This window comes from Pocillopora damicornis, chromosome 13, assembly GCF_964200805.1.
Source record: "Pocillopora damicornis chromosome 13, jaPocDami1.2, whole genome shotgun sequence".
NCBI classification, from domain to species: Eukaryota; Metazoa; Cnidaria; class Anthozoa; order Scleractinia; family Pocilloporidae; genus Pocillopora; species Pocillopora damicornis.
In genome coordinates, this window is record NC_142682.1 from 7,382,520 (window position 1) to 7,410,253 (window position 27,734).

The 27,734-nt window shown below is 37.4% G+C and overlaps 4 protein-coding genes across 4 annotated transcripts; all 4 read left to right on the top strand.

Annotated features, from left to right (window-relative positions):
* The first annotated feature begins 2,590 nt into the window (after window positions 1-2,590).
* On the top strand, window positions 2,591-4,331 carry LOC149035271 (MAM domain-containing glycosylphosphatidylinositol anchor protein 2-like). Its single transcript, XM_089192587.1, has 3 exons — window positions 2,591-2,716; window positions 3,278-3,537; window positions 4,113-4,331. The coding sequence occupies exons 2-3, from the start codon at window positions 3,388-3,390 to the stop codon at window positions 4,266-4,268; spliced, it is 306 nt and encodes a 101-aa protein (XP_089048713.1). The 5' UTR covers window positions 2,591-2,716; window positions 3,278-3,387; the 3' UTR covers window positions 4,269-4,331.
* Window positions 4,332-4,552: 221 nt separating this feature from the next.
* LOC149035272 (enteropeptidase-like) lies at window positions 4,553-8,063 on the top strand. The gene is made up of 3 exons (XM_089192489.1): window positions 4,553-4,649; window positions 5,053-5,333; window positions 5,780-8,063. The coding sequence occupies exons 1-3, from the start codon at window positions 4,553-4,555 to the stop codon at window positions 5,954-5,956; spliced, it is 555 nt and encodes a 184-aa protein (XP_089048615.1). The 3' UTR covers window positions 5,957-8,063.
* LOC113680825 (uncharacterized) lies at window positions 6,605-27,681 on the top strand. The gene is made up of 20 exons (XM_089192491.1): window positions 6,605-6,660; window positions 7,057-7,250; window positions 8,354-8,497; window positions 8,866-9,106; window positions 9,337-9,482; window positions 9,835-10,074; window positions 10,672-10,940; window positions 11,800-11,908; window positions 12,625-12,972; window positions 13,293-13,322; window positions 13,696-13,813; window positions 23,578-23,649; window positions 23,873-23,944; window positions 24,603-24,674; window positions 25,221-25,292; window positions 25,392-25,463; window positions 26,293-26,364; window positions 26,528-26,599; window positions 27,214-27,291; window positions 27,542-27,681. The coding sequence occupies exons 1-19, from the start codon at window positions 6,605-6,607 to the stop codon at window positions 27,224-27,226; spliced, it is 2,412 nt and encodes an 803-aa protein (XP_089048617.1). The 3' UTR covers window positions 27,227-27,291; window positions 27,542-27,681.
* LOC149035273 (growth hormone secretagogue receptor type 1-like) lies at window positions 13,833-18,439 on the top strand. The gene has a single exon (XM_089192301.1). The coding sequence runs from the start codon at window positions 16,659-16,661 to the stop codon at window positions 17,754-17,756; it is 1,098 nt and encodes a 365-aa protein (XP_089048427.1). The 5' UTR covers window positions 13,833-16,658; the 3' UTR covers window positions 17,757-18,439.
* Window positions 27,682-27,734: the final 53 nt, after the last annotated feature.

The window sequence follows — 27,734 nt, forward strand, 5'->3', positions numbered from 1 at the left end:
TAAGGTAACCAATAAAATATCAACTGTTGATATTCTCTAGGTATAACGATATTACAGCTATCCATAGAAAAAATATCTCTAGACTGATTTGATCCGTATTGATTCACTTCAGACTCGCTTGAAAAATTCATAGTTATCTTCACATGCATAACACAGATGTCTGAAAACAAGATAAGATTATGATGGTAACCTAACTGATTTTTCAATCAAACTTATATCATGATCCATAACTCGGCCGCTTCTAAATCTTAATTAATCTTCTACACCCCATTTACGCACAATTTGCCAGGATTGGTCGTAAGGTCATAAAATTGTAGATCACTCTTCAGATTAATTCGCCGAAATGAGTGGTCCAGATGAATGCAAATAGTTTAGGGGTGGTTATTATCGAGCCAGATTCAGAACGTTTCGGGAAATTGGCAATTATTTCTAATTGTCATGTGTTTTAGTGCTAAATTGTGAGCGGTAGAGCAAAATGCAGGCTGTGGTATACGACCTTGTGTGCCAATCATGGCATATCCTGCCAGAGAAAATCATGAAATTATGTGTCAGTGGAACTCTTTGAGCATTTTACTCGCCTTAAAATCACCTTTGAGATTAGCAGGTGTGAAACTATCAGGTCTGGAATCCAAGGATGATTTATTAAAGGATAAAATGAGAATTCGCCTTCAACCGTGAAAAGAGGTTATGTCCTCGGCTCTGAGTACAAATTGGAAACGTGGACTGAGAAAAAAAATGACCCCGAGTAACTCACGATTACCTGTCGGGATAAAATTTGTAAGGATTTCCAAAGAAGCGATGGAGTTGCAATGATTGGAATAAGGAAAATCATGACACAAGTTGCACAAGTTATCTTTTCTATCTTCATATATAACTCGTAAATGGTAGTAATGGTAGCTGGTTTTCGGTAAGTAAGAATACAAAAGAAACGTTTGAGGATCCATCCTTAGTAGTTCAAAATTGCCCCTAACACAAGAAACGTGCGTTCTTTCCAAGCACAACGGTACTTTTGATTGTGGCGCACTTCCATTTTTGTTTCAGATTGCCGTCTTTTATCTGCAGAGGTCAAATTCATTTTCTCTTCAAACAATAAAAACATGAAACTGACATCCACTCATTCATGCTCAAATAAATCTGCTTACTTTCGCGTAGCTTTTAAACTGTAACGTGAAAGCAAATAAATATATGTTATTTGCCGGCTGGGAGGCCGTATGGTGAAAAACTGTGACCGAGGTCTTGAAAATACTGCCCGAGGCCGTAGGCCGAGGGCAGCATTTTCAAGACCGAGGTCACAGTTTTTCACCATACGGACCGACCCTTAGCCAGTAAATAACTTCCATAAACTGAACAATTTTTGAGTGAGTAAATGGTAGTTAAAATAGAGGTGATGCAAATTTAAGAGAGATGCCTCAGCGAAACATTTTCATTTCCGTAACGATAAAGGTGATTTAAAAGGCTTCCAAACAAACTTTGAAACATTATTTTTACAAGTATCTGTCACAATCTGACACCTGTCAATTAGAGAGCGCGCAAGAAAAAAAAAGCGTAAGAACATTTGAAAACCAACAGAACTAGTTTGGCAAGGACTGTCACGACAATATTTTCTTCAAAATCAGTCAATGATCTAACGGAAAGTATTATTCACTCTCATCGACCATTCATTCATGTACGAAGATTTACCTCTGTTCATTAAGTAAACGGCGAGGAAAGTAATTGTGAGTAAATTCAATTTTTTTATTTTGAAGTTGTGAGAGTTTGCTCGTTTGTTTATTCAGAAGGGAACATGAGTCAGTGACGCTGAACTTACCATCAATTTTGCCACTATACAGTAATAACCCGCGTATAAGAACCTGAATTTTTCAATTTAGCCTAAATAGGTTCTTATATAAATGGTACTGAAAGGAAATTTAGCCTAAACAGGTTCTTAAATAGGTTCTTAAATTTGCATATGTATTGCATCGGAATATATTGTATATATATTGCAAATACAGTATCATCTCCTAATAAATCATTTATAATGTACCATGTAGAGCAATGCCTATAGGCAGTTCAGTGCAGATACAGTAAAACTATATGTTCTTAACAAAACATAACCGTTTAATCAGTTAGTCATTAGTTTCTGCCAAGACACTTTTACAGCAACCCCACTGATAAGAACCTAACTTAAAATTTTAGGCTAAATAGCTTCTTATGTAGAGGGGGCTTAAAATGAGAATTTTAGCCTAACAGGTTCTTAAAACCCAGGTTCTTATAAGCGGGTTATTACTGTATTTCAAACTTAAACCCTTCTGTTTTTACCCCATCGATATTTCACGTGGTATTTCATCTCTTATCAAGGTCACTACAAACTTTTCCTTTTTCTCCTATTTAATGTAAATTTTCTTTTTAAACGATTTTAAACAGCATACAAGTATTTAGAAAAGAGTCAAACATTCAGAATCTTTTATTTTGACTCTGAATTAGTGAGCTCACTTTGAACTTCTTTTATTTAGGGAGGACGTACACAAACATTATCAGACTTGCTTCTTTTTCCTTCCTAAAGTTCAAAGAATATGTTTCCCGCTTGGTTCTGTTTCAGGACCATGCAGTTTTCAGAATGGTTTGTGTGGATTTCAGAATGGTATTAACAATGAATTTCAGTGGACGACAGAAACTAGAGGAACCCTATCAGAAGGCACGGGACCTTCCTTTGACCATACCACTTTATCAGACCAATGTGTTGTGTTTTTACATCTCATATTTATAGATATATATATATATATATATATATATATATATATATATATATATATATCTGAATAAGAATTATAATTGACAGGAAAATCTTTCACATTTAGAATTTAAGTAAGAGTTCAGAGTTCCTAGAACACTATTATTCGAAAAAATTTAGAGTTCGTTTTAAAGCAGATTCAGCGCTAGCTAAGCAAGAAAATTCTCAAGATTTAAAACAGGTGTTAGACATGTACTTTAACCCGAAGGTTATTGCCCATTTTTTACCACTGGAATCTTAAACCTGAAGTCTACTAACCTGCACATTATTGAAGAGATCAACTTGAGTGAAGAGATTGTATCAGGACCATTTCACTTGTTCTAAGTGGTGCAGGAGATAACCTTCATCAAAATTTAATTGACGCATCTTTGGCTAGTTTTGTCAATCTTAAATAATTTCGTCCCATATCGCGTCAGGTTACCCACAATTCATGAACGCATCTCGCTCTCAACATTAAAGAGAAGATTAATAGTTAAAGGGCTTACTAAAAAATAAAATTTTTTTTAGGCCGTTACCTTTATATCGAAGCATCAAACAGACAAGCTGGCGATAAAGCGCGATTACAAAGCGGCTGGTTCCTACATGCTCCAGAACTTTGTCTTCAGTTTTGGTACCACATGTATGGAGAAGATATAGGGTCTCTTAACATTTACATTGGAGCAATGAAATCAGAAGAAAAGGTTTGGAGTCAGCAAGGGAACCAGGGAGATAGATGGATTTTTGCGCAAGTTCCTATAAATTCAGAAGGTCATGAAAGACAATTTCAGGTGAAACAATATTGCGTGTAAGCAAAATACTTCATTGTCTTGGAGACTATATTTTCAAAGTATTTTCCCATAACCGCAATGTTAAGTAATTTATATACTCAATGACTCAACCATTTCACTTATATTGACGACACATAAAAAAGAATCATAGAAATATCTCGGTTATTTCATCAATTCTGTTTTCATTTCATTTACTTAGTAGGAAAAGAAACTATTCCATCAACCAATTCCTACAAACTTCCAAGGAGTTTCTGTCCATTTGATAAAAGCTGCTCATCTTTCACTCCATCGACAAATTTTTCAGGGGTTATTAGTGATGGGATGACAAATTACATTTAAATTTGAATAATTTGTTAGAAAGCGTAAAGGAATCAAGAACATAAAAACAGAGAACGCTCAGATAAGTACCAAGTGAACATTTTATTCAGCCATTTAGGCTAAATAATTTCAAGTTATTTCAAAATTGCTCTGGATATCCTTCACGCTACATAAGGTTTAGATAACAAGAGTTTTATGATAAAATCCAAATTGTTATGATTAAAGAAGACATGCCAACACTGTTTATTTGATTTTAGATCCTGATAGAAGGTGTGATTGGAGGTGGAAGCTCAGGGGATATAGCTATTGATGACATCACTGTTTTAACTGGAAGCTGCATTAAAATCGTTAAACAGGGCAAGTTTAACTTGAAAAAAGTACAAAGTCAAAATAGGACTGCAAAATATGTTTAAAAAATTCACTTAGGTACGTAACTCATTGCTTTAAAATGCTGGCCCAGAATACATGTTGCCAGATCTCGCGCGCGCTGTTGAGTTTCGTTGGCGTCACGTTATTATTAAGTTCCTAGGGGGGAAATCTATTCCCTATGAACCTAAATGTCGGATATTTTTGTTTATTTCACTAAATTGAGGTAAGAAAATATTGCATAGATGTGGAATTTAAGGAACTTTATCCCACCCTGAGAATTACTGAGTTATATTTTTCTTTAAATTACCTCTTTAAAATAAATTTTATTATGCCTTCTTCAGAAACTCTGGATTGCTACTTTGAGAATGGACTGTGTGGTTGGACTGGGGAAAACGACTGGAAGATAGAGAGCACTGTAAACAATGGTATTGAGAAGTAACTTGTTAAAAATTCATCGGCTCGTTGGTATTTTGAGTTTAAAATTATGAATCATCAATGTAAAAGGCGATGAGAGGAAACACCTCAGTGATTATCATAACCATTTCAATATCACAGAAAGGGGGATTGTACTGATAAGGGAGATAAAACAGTAAACCCAACAGTAATAAGAAACAACCCGATTGACTTCTGTTTTAAGCTGAGCTGGAAAAAAAAAGCTAGGTAAAGAAGAATCTTTTCAAGCACCATCTTTTGTTGAAGGTATGTGACCATGATCCTGGCCAAAAACCTCTAAAACCAAATTACCTCGTGGCTTAGTTGTCTCTACTCCACATTGTGTAACGCTTTTAGGTGCTTTTTTGAATTTTAAAATTTTCCTTGCCTCGTCAGGTAAATTCCTCTACTTCAAAACAGATCGCGCTGAACTAATTAGCAGAACCTTGATAACAAAAGAGCTAACCCAAGCAGAGGAATGGCGGTGCTTAACATTTTGGTATTTCATTGGCGAGGAGAAGAGGACGCATACCAATGAGAAAGTGGTGGAACTAACCGTTTCTGCTCTTTACCCTGATAATAGCAGTGATGTCACTACTCTGTGGTCCACTTCTTATCGTACAAACCGGTGGACTTATGTGCAACTGCCTCTTCACCACAGCGAGAGTCCCTTTAAGGTAAACATAAAGAAGTACAAAAATTTATTACCGCAATGAAGTCAAGCAAATCAGCGAAAATTACAGGGCTTTAAAATGACTGTTTTATTGTTTGCAGTTTAATTAGATTTGAGCGCTTTGAGAACAATCATTAAATATTCCATATATGCCTGTTATGTAAAATTCTCTTGATAATAACTTCGAAATTGTGATACTCTGATCTTTATTAATTGGTCACGCAATTAGAGTTGCCATGCTTGTAGTTATTTACCTCATCAGAAGCCTATTGACCGTAGTTTTGGTAAACTGATAGAACAGCTTGGACTGACATATCTACCTTAATCTTGGCCGTAATTCAACTGCATTCGAAAATTTTTCGCAAAGTTTTCCTTCTCGAAAAGTAACTCAAGGTCAAATAAGCTTAGTATCTCAAATACGATTTTTCTTGGTCTTCGTTTTGATAACAGATCTTGTTTAGAGGAACCCTAGATTCTGCCGAGGTTGTATTCCTGGGCATTGATGACATATCTTTTTCCAAAGAGAAATATAACGCTATTCCGAACGATGAGGGGAAAGGTATGTCTTGTTTCGCTTTGCTTTGTGAGTTGGCTCAAACATTCGTTTGCCATAGTAGGAAAGAGTAAACCAGTTCTTAAGTTGTCTCGCGAATGCTCTTTCGGGACCAGCAATGTTGCAAAAATCCGTCCATCTGTCCAATTGGGTACTTTAACTATCTTCATTTCCAAGAAGCCTCTGGTTTTTTGCATAAGTGGCAACAACAACCAACGCAACGTTGTGATGTTTGGATGGGAATTTAGCGTCAGGTTTCCAAATTGGTTAATCTTCGCCCTCTGCGACGAAAGTATTTGATTCCAGCTTTAGGAAAGTGTCTGAAAGAAAGTTGGCTCAATATTCCCCTATTACTATAATTATTGATATTGAGTAATTAAACATTAGCAGGACACAATCTGTAATATTTAATTCGTGGGTCAAAATAAAGCTTTAGAAATATAACTGGCTTACTATTCGAGGAGGCTGGTATCAAAATGAAAACTTAGGGGCGCTTTTTTCGAAGATTTTAAACTGCAAACCCTTGGTTTTTATTCTCTCAGCCTTTTCGATTAACACGAGAAGAAAATTGATCACTTAAGGTTTGAAAAATCGTATGCGTTCAAGTCTTCTGTCACTCGTTATTAATTTTGTGAAGTGGTATCACCACATTTGGATGACGTTTAAGAATTTAAAAAAACCAAATTATTTTTAGAACCTTTAGGAAACGCTCACAAGTAGATATGTCGAAAACGCATTCCGAACTTTTTACCGAATGTGTTACCGAGACATCTCTGAGGTAAAGGTAACATACTACAGTTATGCAGCCAAAAAAATCCAACGCTCCAGAGCCTACCATAATCAGTGCTAACAGAGACAATAACCCAAGTTTTTAGGAAAATATTAAATCATTGAAGCCCAGATGGAAGGACTAACAACAAAATGAAAGTGATTAGTGGTGTACCACTCCCCGAAACGAGGACAAGAGTCAAAAATAGTAAATGGCGTTCGAATGTGCTAATTCCTTTTTTCCACTACTTTTTATGCAGTGTTCAGAACTGCGATGATCACTCCCATCTTCATTTATCAATCTGCAGTTAAAATACGTCATATTCATATATTCACAGTCGTTTATTCATCAATTATGGTTAACTCCAAGTTGGCGCATTAGCTCATTTGAGTACCGGTATTGAAGAGGTCATTATTCATTATTTCATTTTCTAGATAAATGTCTTTGGACAACAGAAAGTGGAAAATGCTGTTCTTTTCCGTTTGAATATAAAAACAGAATCTATTCTTCCTGTATTACGACACCTGGCAAGCCAAGACCATGGTGCGCTACAGAATTGTTCTACGATTTTAATGGCTTACACTGGGACTTCTGCAAAGGTAATTTTTAATATTTGGCTTACAATTTTTACTTATTGTCCTTTAAAAGAAACGAGCCTTAAAATAACATTGCGACATCGTGCGTTTTGGGTCTTGCAGAGAGGGGCACCTTTTCGTAGTTTGAAATGCTGCAGAATATTTCAGGAACGTGTGGTGGTGGTTGTGCCGATTTCCTATAGATTGAACCATTTCATTTTATAACATATTGCTGGTGCAAGTCTTACCTATTTCCTAAGGGGATGGTATGGTAAAAGTCCTTATGTACCGCATGGCCGTGCACTATAACATGACTTGAACAGTTTCACTTCAGCTGCAAGTTCCCGTCGAGTTTAGCCGCGAGGTCTCAAACCCTTTAATATTGTTTTTCCGTTCCATCCCGATGATACAGACTTTTAAGAGCTCAAAAAACACTTATTTCGAAAAACAATAAGAATGTACTTCTTTCAAGCGACGAAATTAGCTTTTGAGTTGACGATGCTTTATTCCCAAACGCAATGTGAATTATGGCTGGAAAAGAACAAAGTAGTCTTTCTGAGTTCAAGTGAGACAATTTTTCAAAAAGGTAAAAGTCATTTTAGATGTTAATATGTCCCAAAAGTGTCGTTCAAGAGAAGATTTCCATCAAAATCCTACGTAACTTTCCAGTCGTAAGTTCTAATTAACAACGATTAAAGCATACTAAATCACCTACTCGGTCTCGACCATGCAAGAAATTTCTTCGTTTTTAGCTTCTTATCAGCAAATTTACAATTCTTTGAAAAGAGATTTGGTCTCGAAATATTTCTTGGTAATTTTCGGGTAGATCGTGATTACCTAGTAAACCTGACGCAATAATAATAAAAGTCTTTCTTAGAGCACAAGTTGTGCCCGCTTTGTTATAAGAGAATTTCTTCATGCTTTTAGCTGTGCGTATATCGAGTTATGGATGCATTCAGGAAGCCATAGATGCTTGCGCTTCTTTCGTGCTCTCCAAACTTTCCTCGGTATATGCACGTGAGGCATGAACCAATTCTTTGATACAAATTAGGTAAATAGATTCCATTTATATTGATTATCCTAATACGCTCGATGCAAGCCTCTACAAAATTCGGCTCCTCTTACAGATTACTGTGGTCTTGGTCGAGAGCTGTGTCGGTGGAAAGTTGATGATGGCTATATAACATGGAAAAATGTCAGTCGTGAAGAAACTGCGAATTGGAACAAAAAAATCAAACCAGCATTGAATGCCGATTATAAAGAATTTGAAGGTACGATAATGAAAATTTGCAAAGGTAGTTTGACACCGCATTTTCTACTATGATCAGTTCGTTAAACAGTGTACCCTTATTAACAATAGTGAGCATAAACCGTATTTCAAAATGATTCAGCTTTGTGCTCTAACACTGGGTGTTACACAATTTGCCTAGGTACAGTACATTTGGACCAGATTCTTAGTCTAAAGCAGGATGAATAATTCAGGGAAAAGGCCTCTTTACCTACCTTGCCCCCAGATCCTTTTGCATTCTGTCGCTCCGACCTTCACCCCATTCCCGAACTGAATCTGTTTCTAGATTCAACTGAATTTGGGAAAAGACCTTTCTATCTTTACAACTTTACATTTTGACTTTGTACACAGTGACTCCTAGAGAGAAAGACGAATTCATAGTTATCCTACCATTAGCCGAGTTTGGAAACATTTCAGTTCCAATTGCACTAGAAAATGATCTGAAAACTGTAACTGTCTGCGTATGGCTCCAAACAAACCAATCCGTTGTGGACATAACATACTGGACAAAATTGGCGGATTGTCCTGAAGAATCAGCACTTGGAATAAATCTCAATAGCACCATCACAGTTACTGTCCTGGAAGAGGAATGGTGAGTAGTACTTGATACTTAAAATATTGAAACGAAATTTCGAGTCGGTAGATTACTGGACACTGAACTATTGCCGTTTTACTGGAATTTGATTGAGCACTCTGCGCCGTAATTTCTCTAAGTGAGGCGATTAGGTAGTTTGGGGGTAGATCTTCTTCAGTCAGATTTTGGTTTATTTGGTCAAATTAATTTGACAAAGAGAATAGACAGTTTTCAGCTTTTGACTGCAGGAAAGTCCCGTCATTTGTTGCTGATCAAGAGTGGCACCATGTTTGTCTGACCTGGTCTTCATTTGGTGGATTCCTCAAAGTTTTTGTCGATGGACTGAAACTTGTCAGCACGTCTGATTCTAGTATCGACACTCTCAACATCAGAGGTATTATTAAAAAGCAAATATGAATTTCTTTAAAAGTATCCTACATCGTACCTCGATATCGCGTAAAAATGCTTAAGTGAACGATGGAAAAATAATCTTGCCTCTAATCCTGAACGATGAACTAATTCTTATCCTGAACTTAAACTTATTCTTATGCTTTCCAACATTTCACGGATAACCAAATCCTCCGTGGTAATCAATGTATATATGGTAGGAAGGATAACCAAAAGCTAATCAATAATTCGTTTAACGTTATGATTGCAACTCGATGAACACCCCCAAACATCCCGTTCAAAACACTGCATCGTGTGCTCTGCTGATAGGGTTAATTAAATTACTCATCGATCAACAGGAAGAGGTCGTCTTACTGTCAATTGCCCCGATGTTAAAAATTCAGCAAAAGTAGACGCCTGCGGTCGTATAAGTGGCCTTAACTTATGGGAAGGTTCACTCGATGAGGAAGAAATTCAACAGATGTCTTTAGAGTGTGGAATGAGAGACGGTGATCTCATGGCCTGGAGGAGCGTGACTAGTGGTGTCATAGGAGACGCCCATGTTCATTACGATACTTCCGCATGTCGAGACGTGACTGGTAGGTGAATGCACCCACCCATGTAGTACATTTTAGGAAGTTAAATCAAACAGTGGCGTCTTAAAATAGATTGTTTTCACTTGCCACCACGGCGCCATTTTGGTTACGAAATCAAAATAAAGGCGGTCTTGTGTACGGACCAAGTCAGTCCTAAGGAATTTGATCTCTCTTACACCTTTTTAACCAATGCATTAACATAGCTGCTCAACACGGGATCGAAACTTTTTAATTACCTGGAGGTGATAAAATTTCTTCGCTCATTGACCTGTTATACAGATACTTTTTTCAATGAAGCCCCTTTCCGTTATTGGTTTTATTGTTTCTGCTGCTTTGACCACTAACCTAAAATCAAGGGCCGCTTCTTTTAAACAAAGTCCAGGTTTGACCCCGATGTTGGGCATTACGTGGATATAGAGGTTTTTAGTGACTGGTTTGTTTGAAGTATGCAAATATAGATGTCTAGAAGTATTCCTCTCACCATTCAAAAACCATTAACGTCATGATAGAACGTTCGGCAAAAGAAAAGATCACTGAGAAGCAGTTTGACTAAACAAGGGTAAAGTTTATGTTAATAACCCGCAGCATGCTTCATCACAGGTGATCGCCTTGCGGCGTATTCTCTTTCAAGTAATATTACAACAGAGCAAGCACGCGTATGGAGCCCATGGTATAACAGATCAGCTGATGGTTATGGTAGATGTCTGAAGTTCCGATACATGATTCTTGGAGTAGGAAATAACAACTTACGGCTTTACCAAATAATAGGGAACAACTCAAAGGAAAGTCCAATCTGGCAAGGTGACTCAACAGGGGACGACACCTGGCAGTATGGACAAGTGTCAGTTACAGGGATCACAGAACACCAAGTGCGATATTTTTTAAACGTCATCAAAATAACTAGGGAACAATTAGTAGTTACTACTAACTGTGAATAAAATTGAATATTTACAGAAATAATTGTTCATATGACAATTATGTTTTCTGACCTATGAAATGATTGAAGGTTACTTTGACTCCAGGGCCCGGTTGTTCAAAGCTGGGTTAAGGGTTAGTGTGCTTTCTGATCTCAGATCTGAAAGCCTCGAAGGAAACTTTAGTTTAATTATTTTTTCCACAATTAGCGAAAGAGGAAATTATCCGAAAAAGGCTTTAAAACATAGAAATTAAGAAACCTGGATTAAAATTTAACCTTAGCTTAGCGCTAATCGGCCTTTGAACAACTTGTCACCGGAGTAAAAAGTTCTGGAGGCAAAAGGGATCTTGTTCAGTGACAAAAATGAATTTGCATGAAAGGCATTGTAGTATCTTCTTAACAATGCGATTAACTAGACATAACTTAGCCGCACGTAAGTTTTTGCAATAGCAAGCAAACAAGCAAACAAGTGAACCAAAAGTTTGTGGATAGAGAATTTTGTTTCGAATGGTCACAATTTGCCTTCAATTCTTACTCGGAGTTTTTGATAAGGGGGATAGAAATTTAGTTTCGAAAGGTCACAATTTGCCTCCCATTCTTACTCGGAGTTTTTGATAAGGGGAATAGAGAGACTTCATGTTCGACTTACTTTCATATAATAGTGCGGCTATGTCACCTTACCATATTGTTCAGTATGGAAGTGACAACTACGTCGAGTAAATTAGCCCTGGAATACAATCACATTCTCCATTTCATTTTACCTCTCACCAGCGGAAACGAATCTAGTGCACTTACGTGTTCTTTTGTTGCAGCTAATTTTTGAAGGAAACCTGGAAGACCAAACAGGGTTTATTTCGATAGGAGCACTTTACTTCATCAATGGTTATTGTTCCCCAGAGCCAGAAGCAGCTGCAAGGAGAGGTAACGAACAAAATTAATTAATTACCAACCGTGTGGTCGAGATGGCTGGACCACAGATTGGCCGAGTTCATATTTGGGGTTTTTGATGGGTAGAGACAAAGTCAAGGTCCATATAAAGGCAAAGGAAGATGGATGCTACTTTCCGGCCACCTTGACTTAATAGCCTTGGTCAATAAAGGATTCATGATATACCTAAAATATTTCGTTTCAATCAGAATCAAGAATGATTTGTCCATTTTTAAGCGCTGGGAAATTCATCTCACATCGTGTTTTAATTTCCCTGTTTCATGGCGAAGCAATAAACTCAGAGAACTCATTTATGTTTACTCCCTTTTCACTGTCTCATACCACTTTTTGCGACATCGTCAAAAACAATATGATTTTTGTGAGTCTGCTTGACGCAATTTTTTTGCTTGCTCTGGATTAAAGCAGGCAATCCCGAGTAGGCGAGATGGGCCAATCTTTCCGCTCGAGTGGCCAATCAGAATACAGAACTCGCTTCATCTTTTCTAAGGGCGCTGTCAACCATAACATAATATTGTTACACTGAAATAGATATGGATAAGATTTTGTCTTACTGCAGTTACTAAGCCACTCACCTTGGACTTTCTGCTTCTCTGACAATTGCATCTTCCTACGCCAACTCTTTCAAAAATAAATGACATTGAACTATAACATTACTGTACTAAACCTTTTCTGAAATTATTCATCTTCAGCATGCAGGGAACTCTTCACAGACAAAACTGGTGTTATAACGTCACCCTACTACCCAGGATATTACGCAAACGACGGTTGGTGTGAATGGCTCGTCACCGCTGCGTTTGGTCACGTGATTAGACTTGAATTTTTTTACTTTCAGCTGGAAGCGACTGGACCTCAATGTTTAAATGATTATGTTGAAGTATTTGATGGCAATTCGACATATTCTGCTTCGCTTGGCAGATTTTGTGGTCATACGCACCCTGCAATGTTGGAATCTTCGTCGAATAATTTGCTCGTCGTGTTTAAATCTGACAACAAGGAGGTGCGTACGGGTTTCAAAGCTATCTACGACATGAGGAAAGGTAAAGTCAATTTTTGTTTTCTGAAAACCTTTATTTAAAGAAATTTCTTTTTCTTTCTTGAGATATCATTTTTTCACGTTTCTGTTTCATGCAAAAATATTGTGGTTTTGGCCCAGTCTTTATGTATCTTTATATACTATCGCGACTTACTGACTTACAATAATTCGTCACATTAGTTAATGTAGTTCGACCCTCAATATATGAGCAGTCGATGAATGAGCAGACATTGAAGAAATGAAAACAACTAAACGACATGGCATATACATTTTTTGCAAGAGTTAAGGACTTCATTATGATAATCCTTCCAATTTGCTTTTCAGATGAGAGGGATAAATGTAAAATGAAACCAGGTAATAACGTCTTTGGTTGTCCACCATAGCCTCACCTATTTCCAAAACATTGTAAACCTAGAAATATTTCCGAGTACCTTTTAATGGCCCTTCCTTCAATAAGGCCCATTCACGGCTGAAATCGATATGGAAGCGCTAAGTCGCCGAAAAAATTGATGTTCATGCATTATATCAATTAGTTGAATAAAAGGAGAATTTGAATCGGCAAATGGAAAGATATCGATAAATAGTTTAATAAGTTCCAATTTCTGTGGCCCACAACTTCCTTGATTTTCTCTTTTTGCAACTCTTGCGAAATGCTAGGAATTTTCTAGTTGAGATTTATACGACCAGAAGTACTGTTGATTTATCTTAGTATACACTGTTTGCATAGATTGTCCAGTGGGTTGCACGTGTTACATTACAAAAGGACCGCCGTCACAGTACGTGTTGGAAGGGGCAGATTACATGGAAAGTATACCATGGAATTTATCGAGTCTTACTACAGTGCTGTAAGTCAAACAATTAAGTTATTCAATTGTTTTCCGTTTCTATACAAAGCACGGAAGCTCATAAGAATTCCTACCAAGGTCTAGTAGAAAATGTGTTTGATATTTCTCAACTGAAATTACATAAAAAGTTGCAAACAATTACCTCTTATTTACTGATTCGATGCGTGGATCACAGCCTGTATCGATCATTTGCTCTCAAAGTTGTTGTACCCTGTAGGGAAATAACTAGTATTTTAAAAGATATGGCTCACCCTATATTACAAGTTTTTGAAAACGAGATTTATTTGGGGCATTCTTCATGGCCGTGCGCGGATGCAATCAACACGCGAAGATAAATTCATATCCGCAAGCGGACTAGCGGTGTTTCCTGTACATTCCTTTTATTGTTTGTTTACATCATGAGTATTCTTTGCCTTGCTTATTTACCACTCTGAATAAAGATCGGAGCAAGTGGCTCATGGTTCCACGAGGCAACACATTCCCACGAGTTCTACATGAAAATTGAAGAACAGTAGAAGCGGGCAAGTATTATAGTTGTTGGGAATGTAACTTTCGTATCGCTGGTAAAGTTTGATAAACCCGGATACCATATCGCTATCTTCACATGTGAAAATAATAATAGTGTGTTTCCATCGCACGGTAAAGATCTTTGATCACACACAACTCGATGTGACATTGAAGACCACCGAATAAAAATTATAACCAGAGTGTAAAAATTTTTGGAGCAAAATTACATATGCTATAATTTTAATAAGTTGAAAAATATCATGCTGCGGGCCATATAGAAATATTTACTTTGAGACGCCCTAATTGCTGTTTTTTTGTTTTTTTGTTTTTTTTTTTAATATCCAAGGTATGTCGCTCCAAATGTTTTTTTTTTTAAACCAAATTTTGTTTTTATCTTCCACTACAAATATTCCAATAAACTTTTCCAATACTTCATTTTTTGTGTATTTTTTAATTTTCGCACGTGGATGGATTTCCTCGAGTGCTTCAATGAGTATTTCATGAGGAATTTTCCCTTGTCACTTTTTGGGGCTAAATTTCAAGCAAACAGACGATAATTCGTTTTTTGATTGATTCATATTTTAATGCTGCATGCGGGAATATTGAAATCTGTTATCATTATACCTGGCTTCTTTGCGGTGGCAGTTGCTTCCTGACGACTACATATTCATCATTTTCGAGGACGGAAAGAAGTTTTTGCTTCAGTGCAGAGTTTTCAAACGTTTTTTTTTTTAAATCTGTGTGGATAAAAAAAAAGGAAAGTCTCTTAAGACTTAGGTTTTTTTTTCTCTAAGATGCAAAACTATATTTATAGTAGCGTAATGGTTGTTAAAAAATTGACATATGTCAGCATTAATGGCCTGAAATTACATAGATGATTTTGACATTAATGGAGATTACTGGAAAATATGCAAGAATTATCTAATCGCCGAAATTTAACATTTTATCTACAATAATTACTTAGAATATAAGAAGGTAATGAATCATGACTGCACTGCCCTCGCTCTTTTCCAAGAGCGAGGGCAGTGCAGTGGAACGTCTTTGAAGGGCAAAAAGTAGGACGATTGAAATATAGATTCCGAGCTTCAAAAGCTCAAGATGAAATGAAAAAAAAAACAAGTGCGGAAGAAAAAACAAACTCCAAACTTGAAAGAAAATTATTCTTGGAAACGAAACTTGACCCTCATTTTCAATTTTTTTCACGGCTTAGTTCCAGAAACACTTTAGGTTTTTTGGCAGAGCGATGGCTATAATTGCGAATACATGACAATTTCGTCAGCAGCCAAAGACATGTTACAGAAGTTGCCAAGATGCAATAGGAATAAAATTATGATTATATATCTCGTGACTCGGGTGTTTATAAGTCTTTCACATTTACATGCTATGAAAATAAGAAAGCCGTAGGATGTTACAATCTCTGCAGTACGTATGCTTATACTTTTTTGACAAATAATAATACTGATAATAAACTTTATTTAAGTGTCAAACCATATAGCCTGGGAGAACCCATACTTATAAGGGGACACACATTAGTATGAAATACAATACAGAATTATATACAATACAGCAATAAAAGACTAAGACATCTACATTAAAATACGAGTATTAAGGTAAAAAAAAGGTTAAAAAAAATGTGAGTTTATGATAGATGTCTATTACCGTAGTCGTGCTTCGAATTGGCTACGCTGTTGATGATTTAGGAGTGGGCAGGTGAACGGGAAGCATAATAGCTTAATTTATGAATGAAATGGAGAGCGAGAATTCCGTGTTACAATGAGTTGAGAGATCACATTTGTCGGGTGAATCTTTTAAGACGTTTTAAAACGAAGAGGAATAAATTACCCTTTGTCAGAGTAGCTCATCACTTTAGCATTTGATATAGTTTTTGCCGCCAAAGTAACTCAATAACAGGATAAACGTGAAACAAATATCCATTTTAAAATTTATCAGTATTTTATTGGAAATTGACTCCAAGAAATTCATGTGAAACTCGATAATTGTTTCGGCGAAAGAAAAGCTTTTCACTTTCCTTCACTCAGACATTTTCTATGAGAGCCAACCTGTCAGGTTTCCCTCTACATATCTTAATTAAACGGAATCGAGCATTTTCTCATTTGTGTCAGAGACAGGAGACGTCTTCTATCCGGCTAATGAATGCATTCAGTAAATATAACCTGAAAACTTATGCAATCGAGCCATTTATGTATATATAAATTTCCAGCTTTTCATTTTTGCTAATAAAACGGCTCAATTTCTGATACTCGTAAAGAGATAACATCGGTCAATAGATGTTAGCAAACCAACTTGAAATATAAACAGGTTCAGCGAATTTTCGACAATGGACTCCTTCGACAAGAACATTTCATATCCAAGGTATGTCGCACCAAATGTTACCAATCCGACTTGTCCTACGAATGATTCTACTGTAGAAATGGTGGCCAAGGCTTCGGCTTATTCCATCATTCTAGTTGTCTCCCTGGTTGGAAATACCTTCCTTATCCTGTCTATTAGAAAAAACAAGCAATCCCGAAAGTCAATCCACTATCTCGTTTTCAACATGGCTGTGTCGGACTTATTCAACCCATTCACTCTCATGCCCATCCATCTTGTTCAGATCATCTCAGGATCAGTCTCCTGGAAGGTCGTCAGACCGTGGCTGCTGGGAAGCATATTATGCAAACTTTCCTACTTTGTTATAGATGTTTCGCTGGTCGTTTCCATTGAAAGCCTTTTATTGATATCGGTAGACAGGTTCATTGCTGTACTTTTCCCACTTAAAGCTAAGCTCATCTCTTCAAAAGTGCGCCTTGTTGGCGTTTTATGCACATGGATTGTCGCTATTATGGTCCACGCGCCCTATTTCTATGCGTACAAACTTACTCCAGAGGGTAATGAAGTTGTTTGTAGGCTTAACTGGGGACCGGCATTTGACCACGAGGAGACACACAAGGGGTTTGTCACGGCGACTTTCATCACCTTCGTCCTCGTTCCTATCGGAGTCATGGCTATCGTGTATGGTACGATAGCATGGAAGTTGAAGAGAAGCAACACGAAACAAAAACAGCAATTGGGTTGTCGACACAAATTGCGCGATGAACAACGCAAGAAAATTGTCCGAATGTCGGTGGCTATAATAGTTGCTTTCAGTTTTTGCACGATTCCTTTTTCTGTTTATCTTTTCGCTCGGATTTTTCTTTGGGATAGGGGATTGCCTCCCATTTGCGCATTTCAAACGGTGATTCCATTTGTGGTTGTTTTTTTGCTACATTCGTGGAGCGCTGTAAATCCGTGTGTTTGTCTCATCTTCAACAGTAAGTACAGGAGTGGCTTAAGACAAATTCCGTCATTTCTCAGCAGTCAAAGGATATCTGCCAATGAGCGGAGTATTCGCATGGAAACGAAAAATTACACCATTAACAAACGGTTGTCAAAATAAGGCTCAGATAATTTGCTTTTATCGACTGAGTTGGTGTTGTAAATCGGCCCCGCTTAAATGGTTTCGAGTGTTTCTCCTCAGCTATTCGCTCTGACAGAGGGCTAACGCTTGAAACACTAGCTTTACGAACTCTTTATGGTGGCCAAGTTACATTGTCAACTCGACCAGCTGATCAACCAAATTAACAAGTAGTAACCCTCAAAGGTGTAGCTCAATGAATCGATAAACAGATAAATCAAATGAGATGAAAAAAGGGAAGAAATAAAAAAATATATATGTGGATAACAATACATTTTTGCATGAGTAGATTTTATTCATTTAATTGCTTGTGGTATTTAAATAATTAATTCGCATGTCACTTTTGTCAAGAGGCTTAGTTTGAATATGAACAGGTATGAGTGCCGCACAGGATATTTAATCGGGAAAATGCAGTACTATATTTAAATGGGCGGAATGTCTCCGCTTTTATTCTGATTCAAAGAAACATCTGTGACAATTCAGCGTAAGATTATTTTCTCACAAAATCAACTCTGAGACAATCGTAAAATTGTTACGATTCTGAGACACCGAATTTCGCGTCTGTGACCTACACGAGTCTCACATTACTAGATTTTATTTTTATGAAAGCTTACCCTTCTTTGTATACCACTACAATACAATACAATACAACGCAATGCAATACAATATAACGAACTCACAATTGACCAGCTCCCAGTTGGCTTGATAGCTCAGTTGGTTAGAGCGCTGCACCGGTATCGCAGAGGTCATGGGTTCGATTCCCGTTCAGGCCTGAATTTTTTTCAGGCCTTATTTCTCAATTGCTTAAGTTGAGTATATACTGCGATGATCTTCATTTGCTTAAAACAAGTTTTATTGTCAACTCCCCATGGGGGCTTTTCAGAGACAAAAAACGAAGAACCAGATGGACTTAAACGAAGCACCTGAAGTGTATAAGATAGGCCGTACGTGCTTATATTTATCTCTTTATTGATAAAGCAACTCAAACAATTTCCGGGAAGGCTGGAAAGAATACCTTTGGGTTAGTAACAGGTACTAAGTTTGAGAAAACCTACGATGCAGAATAACAGAGCGTTTGCTGCGAGTGTAGAAGAGTCGAAATATCCAAATCCACCGTAAGAGGTCAGACCTGGTCTCCACGAGATAATTCCCGTATCTTTTCCATTTTTTCATTTACTTACTTAAAAGATACAGCTCGTTCCAATTAGCAAGTTCTGACGTCTTTAAGAACATAGGTCATCTGCGGGATACGTAAATTATAGCTTCTGTTTTTAAACGAACGAATCCTGTGATATAAAAATGGTTTTTAATTATGCTGTTAATGTAACTCATATCACAAAGAAGGTTTTGCATTTGACGTTATTTTAATGTGAGCAGGATTGTGAGAACTCTGAAAGTCTCATTTGTCCCCATTAACGGGACTTTAATTTCCATATTTTTTTCTCTTTTTTTGCAAGATTAGATCCAAACCCTGGTCATTTTATCAGGTACTTTGTTTACCTGCACCATTGTTGTCAATTACATGGAGTAGGAATAACGCGCAAAGGGTATAAGGCTATTTTTCATATGTCTACAATCCGCTGGATAATTGTTTGACATGTTTTCTAAACGAACTTTCAAAACTTCAAATAACACAGTTTTTCTACCACGCTATTGTTATCTCAGTAGATGATCGGACACGGATAGCTTAGAAAATTTCATCATTTATTATTGGGAAATCTAAAGAACTAGAAAAACATAATTCAATGAAAGCCGGAACTACACAAACTCATATTTGTACTATAATAATATACATAAAAAAAATTACTCAGTTCTGATTGGTGAAGATAAATGCAGTTTCCAGGTAGTTCGGTGCAGAAGAGAGTTAATTCAGTGCAGAAAGGGTTGATTCAGTGCAAAGTAAGTAAGAAATCAGACATTCTGATTGGTCAATGATCAAAGAGACTCACAGATAGCCAATCAAATGCGAGCCTTAGATGTCGCAACAAAATTTGAAAATTTGAAATTTGCGAGCGAAACAATGGCCGGCGTTTTATGTAGGCTTTCTTTGCCCACCGCAGCTGAAAAATAGCTCAAACAACGAAAACACTGTAAAAAGCACTGCTTTTTGGTTATTGGTTTGGAAAAAGAGGTGTTTAGAGAAGGGAATTGCCAAGGAAATCGAAAATTACGAGCCGACCCAGTTTAACACTTTGCTCGAGTGATCCAACGCCGAAATTAAAAACAAACAAGGTTAAACCTCGGAAACGACGATTCCATTTCATCGAAAGTGATTCGAACACAGACTGAACAATTCCTTGAACTGTTTAGCCGGACTTTGAACCTTTTTTGCGCCTTAAAGATGTGAAGATATCATGACATATTATCGTTTTGATCGTACGCGGTTGTTTTGACCAAATGCACGGTTTGAATAAATTATTTTTCCACTTGATGCGCGTGCTTTCCCGTATTTTGGTCCATGTATATTATAAACACGTACAGTACTGTGCAAAAGTAATGCAAACGAATATCGTCGTTTATGGAACGATATATCGGCGATATATCGCGGGGCCATTGTTCTAACAACCGCGAGATATTGCCGAAATATCGTTGAGCCCCTCACGAATTATCGTTTTCCCTGAGCAATATATCGTTTGAGCTCAGCGATATATCGTTTGAACTCAGCGATAAATCGTTTTTCCTAAACGATATATCGTTTAAATTCAGCGATATATCGTTTGAGCTCAGCGATATATCACTGCCGCCTAACGGTATCTCGTTTAAACTAAGCGACATATCGTTGCAGCTTAGCGATATATTGTTTGCGTCGGTAAGATATCGCCATGGCTAAGTGCGAGATGGGTGGGGCAACATTGCGACGTTCGGCGAATTTTTCATCAGACTGATACTATCTGAGTGAGTAGGAAAGTAAACCTAGTGTATCATTCTATTCGAAGTCTGTCAGCGTCAAAAGGGCAGCATAATGAATTTGAGCCAACTTCGCTACATACAGAGTCGGCTATGGTCGAAGTTTGCCACACGTTCGCTGCGTATTAGTTAAGCAAGTACGCTACCACACAAAATTAAACAAATTATTAGAAAGACTATATTTATTTTGATACTAGCGAACAAACAAGAATAGCGAGAGCGAAAAAAAGGCAGCTTGTGAAAACGTTATCCAGGAAGGGTGCAAAGCTTACCTTTTTTAACGCGTTGCGATGTGTTATTGCATCCCTATGGGAACCGACCTGTATTTGCATATAATGTACCCACGGGACACTACCGTAGACAGTCAGGTTACTTCATATACGCGAAAAAGAATTGCTTGTCTCCATAAGGAAGGATTTTATCCTGTACAAATATTGAAAGCCTTGAGACGCGAAAATCTACAAGGAAGCTTAGCAAGCGTCAACAGGATCATCAACAAAATACAGAAAACTGGATCCGCTGAAAACCGCCCTCGATCAGGAAGGCCGACAAAGCTTCCAGTAGATATGAAAGCTTTTATTGAAAAGCAAATGCGTATAAACGACGAGACAACAAGCATTCAAATTCAAAAACAACTGGCCAAGCGTGGAATCGTTATGAACTCCTCCACTGTGCGAAGATCGCGAGCCAAACAGGGATGGACGCTGTAGCGCACTCATTACTGTCAACTGATAAGAGTAGCTAATAAGGTGAAAAGACTAGAGTATGCACAACAAATCCTGGATTCCGGTGATACATTCCATAATGTCATATTCTCTGATGAATGCTCAGTGTCGCTAGAACAATACAGACGTACATGCTACCGAAAGGTCGACGAGCCATTGAAAAGAAAACCGAAGCCTAAACATCCACGTAAAGTACACGTAGGGACAAGAATCAGCCGAAAGGGAGCTACTAAAGTGTGCATATTCGATGGTATAATGGATGCAGAACTGTACTGCCGTATTCTGGAGACAACCCTTCTACCATTCATAAATCAGACGCTACAAGACCACAGATTTACGCAGGATAATGATCCCAAACATACCTCAAGACGAGCGAGGGCCTTCTTCGAGGAGAATGATATAAACTGGTGGCGTACTCGCCAAGAGAGTCCGGATTTAAATCCCATCGATATCTTATGGCACGAACTAAAATTTTACTTAGAATCGAAAGTGAAGCCTCGAAACAAACAAGAACTGGTTGACGGAATAAAGGCGTTTTGGGCTGAGAGGGTGACGGAAGAGAAATGTGCTAAGTACATCGACCACGTGCTCAAGAAAGTCGTCCCAGCGGTATTGGAGGCAAAAGGAGCAGGAACGCAATTTTAAAGATCGATTTCATAACTCAAAACAAAACTGCTCCTTTAGTAGCCACAAATTTCACAAAATTCACTGACCAATAAAAAATTAACAGTGGTTATTAAAACGACTAAAACTACATGCCTTTTTTACACTAAAAAAACCGAAAAATTTTGGTATCTTGTGAATGAAACAGTCTTTGCATGACATACACCGTGAAAGTTGCCTTTTATGTACCCTATTATTTTGCGCTTACAAAAACTTAAGATTCTTGATAAATTTAACAAACAGACAAACAAGAATATTGGCACTTTTATGACCCGCTCTCTTAAACAATAAACAGTAGGCACTCATGCATAGGTCATACCATCAATACGTTTACTTGTTTGTGCGCATGAGACGAAAACTGAGACAAAAACATTGATTTATGACAAACTTTTTTTCCGGTATCTTTTTGTTCATTTCCTTGATTGATTGATGGTCATCCATGACAGTTCCTCATCCCGATTTTTTAGAGGCACGCTGTTTTCTAGGTTTTCCTATCAGGAACCATGTAATACCTATTCCCTTGACACTGAACTTAAAATATATAAATAGGGTAAATTCCGAAGAAACTGTGGTGCTGCGTTGGTGGGAGAGTATAACAGGGTAATTTGGTTTTATCAACTAAATTGATAACGTTAATTGGCCACCGTAATGAGTTTAAAAGGTAAATTTTCGAGCGTTAGCCCTTTGTCATTCCCTGACAAAGGCTAACGCTCCAAACGTTTTTTTTTTCTGTCCTTTTACGGTGGTCAATTTACGTTATCAACTCAGTTCATAATACTAAATTATCAACTTAAAAAGTATGCTGATTATTAAATGAAGAGACGATCTTGTAAAGTCCTACACCCGATGAGTACCACAAAATCTACCTACATATATTCAGCGAAATGATACGATTGAAAATGGCTCAAAATACAAATGGCTCAGCTTTACTAAACACTAAATTGAGACAAAGATGATTTTACATGCATTCGCGTTTCGTCTGAATAAAAAAATCACACTTATTCACCTCTGCAAGATACTCTTCCAGGAATATAACCTACCTAGCGACGCAAGAACACCCTTGAACAAAAATGAAGATTAGAGGCATATGCCAATTAGCCATAGTCGGTTTCCATTGCTAGCATTGTTAGCAAGGTCACAATGCGTTATGAGTTTAGACCATTTTAGGCAAAAGTGAAACTGCCCTGTCAATTTTTAAAGCTGGTTTAGATGGGGCCTGTATAAACAATAGCAAGGCCGGACCGCTGGTTGTTTTATTTTTATTTTATTTTATTTTGTTTCGTTTATTTATTTATTTTTTTATTTTTTGATTACTTAGAAAGATCGTTTAAACTGTAAGTGTGATACACTGCTTTTGGTAAGTTATTGACAGGGCGTTTCCCAGAGAAGATTCGTACGAAAAATGATTGGTCGACCCGGAATATTTCTTTCCAACGTTCTTCCTAACTGCACCCACCCATTAAACCATGAATATACTGAGGTGATATATATTTCTTACGCTCTTCCAGTTTATTTGCTGGCTGCAAAATCACTCGCCTAAGGAACGGAGACTTTTACTCTCTGTCATCTCTTATCTACATGTAAGTCGGAAGACTTTGCTTTGAGTGTTTTAGAGTTTTAACAGCCATCGAAAAGATTCATCTTTGTATGATAGGCATCACAAAGTGTCCTCATTAAAAAGTGCAACCGAATCACTCTTAATTATAACAAATATGAAGTATAACATTGGATGTAAGGATATAAAGGGATGTAAAGTACGCATCAATGATGTGCCAATTCAGCAATCTCTCTCTTTTGTTTCAGAGATTTAAGCCACAACAAAGTTTTTCAAATGGAATCTAGAGTATTTGAAGGTTTAACATCTCTGGAAACGTTGTAAGTTGCTCAGAACTAATTCTATAATCATAACTTGTGGAAATGCTTGACCGTGAAGAGTAGTATAGTCCCGTCATGTCAGCTCTTCGAAGCTCATCCAAATTGGTGGCCAAGACTGAAGATCAAACTCCGAAATATAACTTACTACTCGGAAAACATGTATAAGCAACGGAAAAAAAAAATGTTAGTAATGCACAGTTCCATTTACCTAGAATGTAGTGTCAGCAATGGATACTGGGACCCCGATGATTTGCTAATGTCACGTGAGTTTTTTCGTTCGGACTTGTTCGGTGTAGTTGTAATCTAGGCTCCCCATCCTTCCTACTTCCTACCAGAAGAGTCAACATTTAGGGAGTAGGCAATCGTTAAATTTTACATTTAGTGGACTTATGCCCGTGCGTTTAATACGTTTGGGATAAAATTTTTTGGAATGTAGATCATTCCTACTACATAAATATACCGCAGCGGAAGTACACTAGAAAAACCCCCCGGCACGGCTCTTATACAGAACCCTCTTCAATGGAATGGTACATGGAAGGTTTACAGACAAAAGCTAATCTTTTGAAACGTAGAGGTCATAATTTGTTTGTAAAACAATTCTCTGGTTAAGCCCAAACGAACATGAATAACTTTTTCTTTTGCCTGCATCATAACATAGGAGACTCAACAATAATTTCTTGAGGCAACTTAACGATGACGTTTTTGGTGAAACAACTAAGCTTCAATACTTGTAAGTTTATAATGTTACAATGCTGAAACATAGCTTAATCATGGGAATGGAAAATAATGATAAGAAGTGTTATACAAGACAAAATACTCAGGCAACTCTATCGATTGATTTACATATTAACACAAGCATAAACTGACTGATGGTGATTCGCTCTCAATGTGGGATACAATTTTTAATGGTCAGTTAATCAAATACATAAAGGGGTAAGTTTCTAAAGAAACTGTGGTGCTGCGTCAGTGGGAGAGTATAGCAGGTAATTTAGTGTTAACAACTGGGTTGAAAACGTAAATTAGCCACCGTAAAGGGTAAAAAAGCTGACGTTTCGAGCGTTAGCCCTTCGTCAGAGCGATTGACGAAGGGCTAACGCTCGAAACGTCAGCTTTTTTACCCTTTACGGTGGCTAATTTACGTTTTCAACCCAGTTGTTAACACTAAATTACCTGCTAATCAAATACATCTTCGGCAAAAATACCTAAACTCTGGCCTATTGAAGAGAGTGCTTCGTAAGATTAAAATTAAAAAAGCGGCTCTTTTTGTGTTTCGCAGAGATATTGGTGAAAACCTTCTTGTTGACCTTCATGAAGACATTTTCGACAATTTGACAGACTTGCGAATCTTGTGAGTGGTGTGAAAAATGTTTCTGGTTAAAATGAAATTAATCTCTTTTTTCCTCTTTGGGAAAATTTCTTTTTGCCTTATTTTCATTTTATTTTTTAGAAGCCTGCGATCTAACAGTATTCGTCAGATTAAGAGGGATGTGTTTAAACGCACAACACGCCTAACTCATTTGTAAGTAGAGCGATCCTCTCAACTTTCTCTCTCAACTTTTTTCCTATTTACCTGTACAGATTTAGTTAGCTACATCTTGAATAAAGTTTGTATATTGTATATCATGTAAGTATTCTCCAAGTTTTCGTATCTACTAAATGTTTAGTTACAAGAGGAATTGACATTGCTAAAAGACGGAAACTTGGAGTTTAGCTGATTCCTGGTCGTTTGGAATTTGAAGGGCGGAGAACCGTAGAACCTGGAAAAAAGTCTTAGGGGCTAGGGCAGGAACCAAAAACTAGCCTGCGCGCTAGCCTGCGTGTAGACGTCTCCAATGATGGAGACAAGTGAGCTCTGCCTGCAGGGAGAAACCTCCATGTAAAACCAGGTTGGTTTATCGAGCCCGGTGCACAGCGGCGGGTGTCAAGCGCCATCATTTATAGTTTCGAAATCAGTAAGAACTTTTCAATATTCTCTTTTAGTAAAGAAATTTTTTTTTGTGAACAGATCCTTTCTTGCCAAATGCAATATGTATAAGAGTTATGTGGTGAATTTTAGACGTTTGCCATGTGATGTGGATCACAACGTTTCGATTGCACACTGCCAGCCTTTTCGTCTAGAAAAAAAACGTGATATGCAGTATGCAGCCGACATGTTGTGATTCATTTTTGAAGTGAATTAATCGTACGACTAACAATTTTACTTTATTGAGTGCCCTTGCCGCAATAACTAACCACAAGCTTTTTCATAAACCTATTATGACTGTTGCTTTTTGCTTTGCAGAAAAGACACACAACATAAATAAATAGCTGATAATTTCATGTTCATGTATTTCTTTCCCTTCCTCCAGGTATCTTGATCACAACAAAATAATTATAATCGAAGAGAAAGCGTTTGCGTCTCTCTCACAGCTAAGATACTTGTAAGTTTCTTTTTGTTGCCCGACAGAATTGGTAACCGTAGTTCATATTAGCAAATAGAACTTATATTTAGTAACGATATTACTGTCATCGCATGCTTCAATTGCTATTTCATTTGTTTTCTTTAATCTGCGTCAATCGATTTTTGCTTTCTTTGGGTTTTAGACATCTGCACAACAACGGATTGAAAAGACTTACCAAGGGCATTTTTACTGGCTTGGTATCACTCACAGCACTGTAAGTCCATTTTTTCTGGGGTTATGTGAGTGTAATTTGTGCTGTCTCTGTCGGTTAGATCGCATAAAATGAAATCAATGGCCTTTTGGTTTTGTTCGGTGATCTTGACTACCAGGGTCGTGCCTAAGCCAGACATTTTGTTGCCGACTTGATCCTACTTTTTCATAAAGTTAGGGTGTGAAGAGAGAGAATAGCATTTCTAGGCCTTTTGGAAATTTGAAAGCTGTGTTTTTTCGTCACTCCATGGGAGGAGTTTTACGGTTTCTCTGTAAAGAAAATGCTTAGACAGCACAAGATTCATTAGCGGACTGGTTCTCAGCCGTGCAAGATAAACAAATTAATAACTTAAATTATAAACAAATAAGGGTCAATGATCTCCTCTTCTGCCGCCCGTTTTACAAAAGAGTAACTTTTCGGGTGTGGTGCAGGGATTTTGTCATGCATTACCAATAGTATCCAAAGGTCAAAGAAATAATCGTGCAATGGATTTTCAGGACGACACAAGTGGCATTATAGAGCTTAATAAACCTCCTGTTTAGGATTGAATATTTTAGAAATGTTTATGAAGTGGAACAACAACTAATTTCCTCCTTTAACTTTGATTTTGGAAATAGTCGCCTTCACTAAAACAGCATTCTTGAAAGTGAAATTGCGACGGACATCTTCGAAGGCCTGCTTAATCTTAGGATCTTGTAAGTGTTACGCATTCTGCATTACAGTTATTAAATAATGCTTATTTGAAATATAAACCCTCTTCATCTGTACTAAGGACATAAATCTTGTTACACTGAGCGAGAAACTTCAATTTACCTCCAACTGATATCTTGTCTTTTTTGTGACTCTCCTACACTTTTAATCAACTGAAAGTGGATTTGAAATCTAAAACCGAATACAATGACAATGCCGACCCTTTCTACAAACCAGTTACTTTTCCTTTGGTAGATCACTGGACAGCTTCATTGTCTGCTGTTACGCTAAGAAAGCTGCAAAGGACTTGATATGTGATTCTCCCAAAAACGAGTTCTCCAGCTGCGAGGATATGATGAAGAACCTAACCATTAGAGTTTGCCTTTGGATTCTTGGCATTGTAGCGTTAGTCGGCAATCTGTCAGTGATTTTCTGGAGGCTCGTTTAT

Bases quoted from the DNA above. Each gene is read 5' to 3' on its own strand.
- LOC149035271 (XM_089192587.1), top strand. From the start codon at position 3,388: ATGTATGGAGAAGATATAGGGTCTCTTAACATTTACATTGGAGCAATG. The intron at 3,538-4,112 runs GTGAAACAATAT...ATTTGATTTTAG, and splicing joins GTCATGAAAGACAATTTCAG to ATCCTGATAGAAGGTGTGAT.
- LOC149035272 (XM_089192489.1), top strand. From the start codon at position 4,553: ATGCCTTCTTCAGAAACTCTGGATTGCTACTTTGAGAATGGACTGTGT. The intron at 4,650-5,052 runs GTATTGAGAAGT...TTGCCTCGTCAG, and splicing joins AGAGAGCACTGTAAACAATG to GTAAATTCCTCTACTTCAAA. The intron at 5,334-5,779 runs GTAAACATAAAG...TTTTGATAACAG, and splicing joins ACAGCGAGAGTCCCTTTAAG to ATCTTGTTTAGAGGAACCCT.
- LOC113680825 (XM_089192491.1), top strand. From the start codon at position 6,605: ATGTCGAAAACGCATTCCGAACTTTTTACCGAATGTGTTACCGAGACA. The intron at 6,661-7,056 runs GTAAAGGTAACA...CCGGTATTGAAG, and splicing joins GTTACCGAGACATCTCTGAG to AGGTCATTATTCATTATTTC. The intron at 25,464-26,292 runs GTAAGTAGAGCG...CCCTTCCTCCAG, and splicing joins ACAACACGCCTAACTCATTT to GTATCTTGATCACAACAAAA.
- LOC149035273 (XM_089192301.1), top strand. From the start codon at position 16,659: ATGGACTCCTTCGACAAGAACATTTCATATCCAAGGTATGTCGCACCA.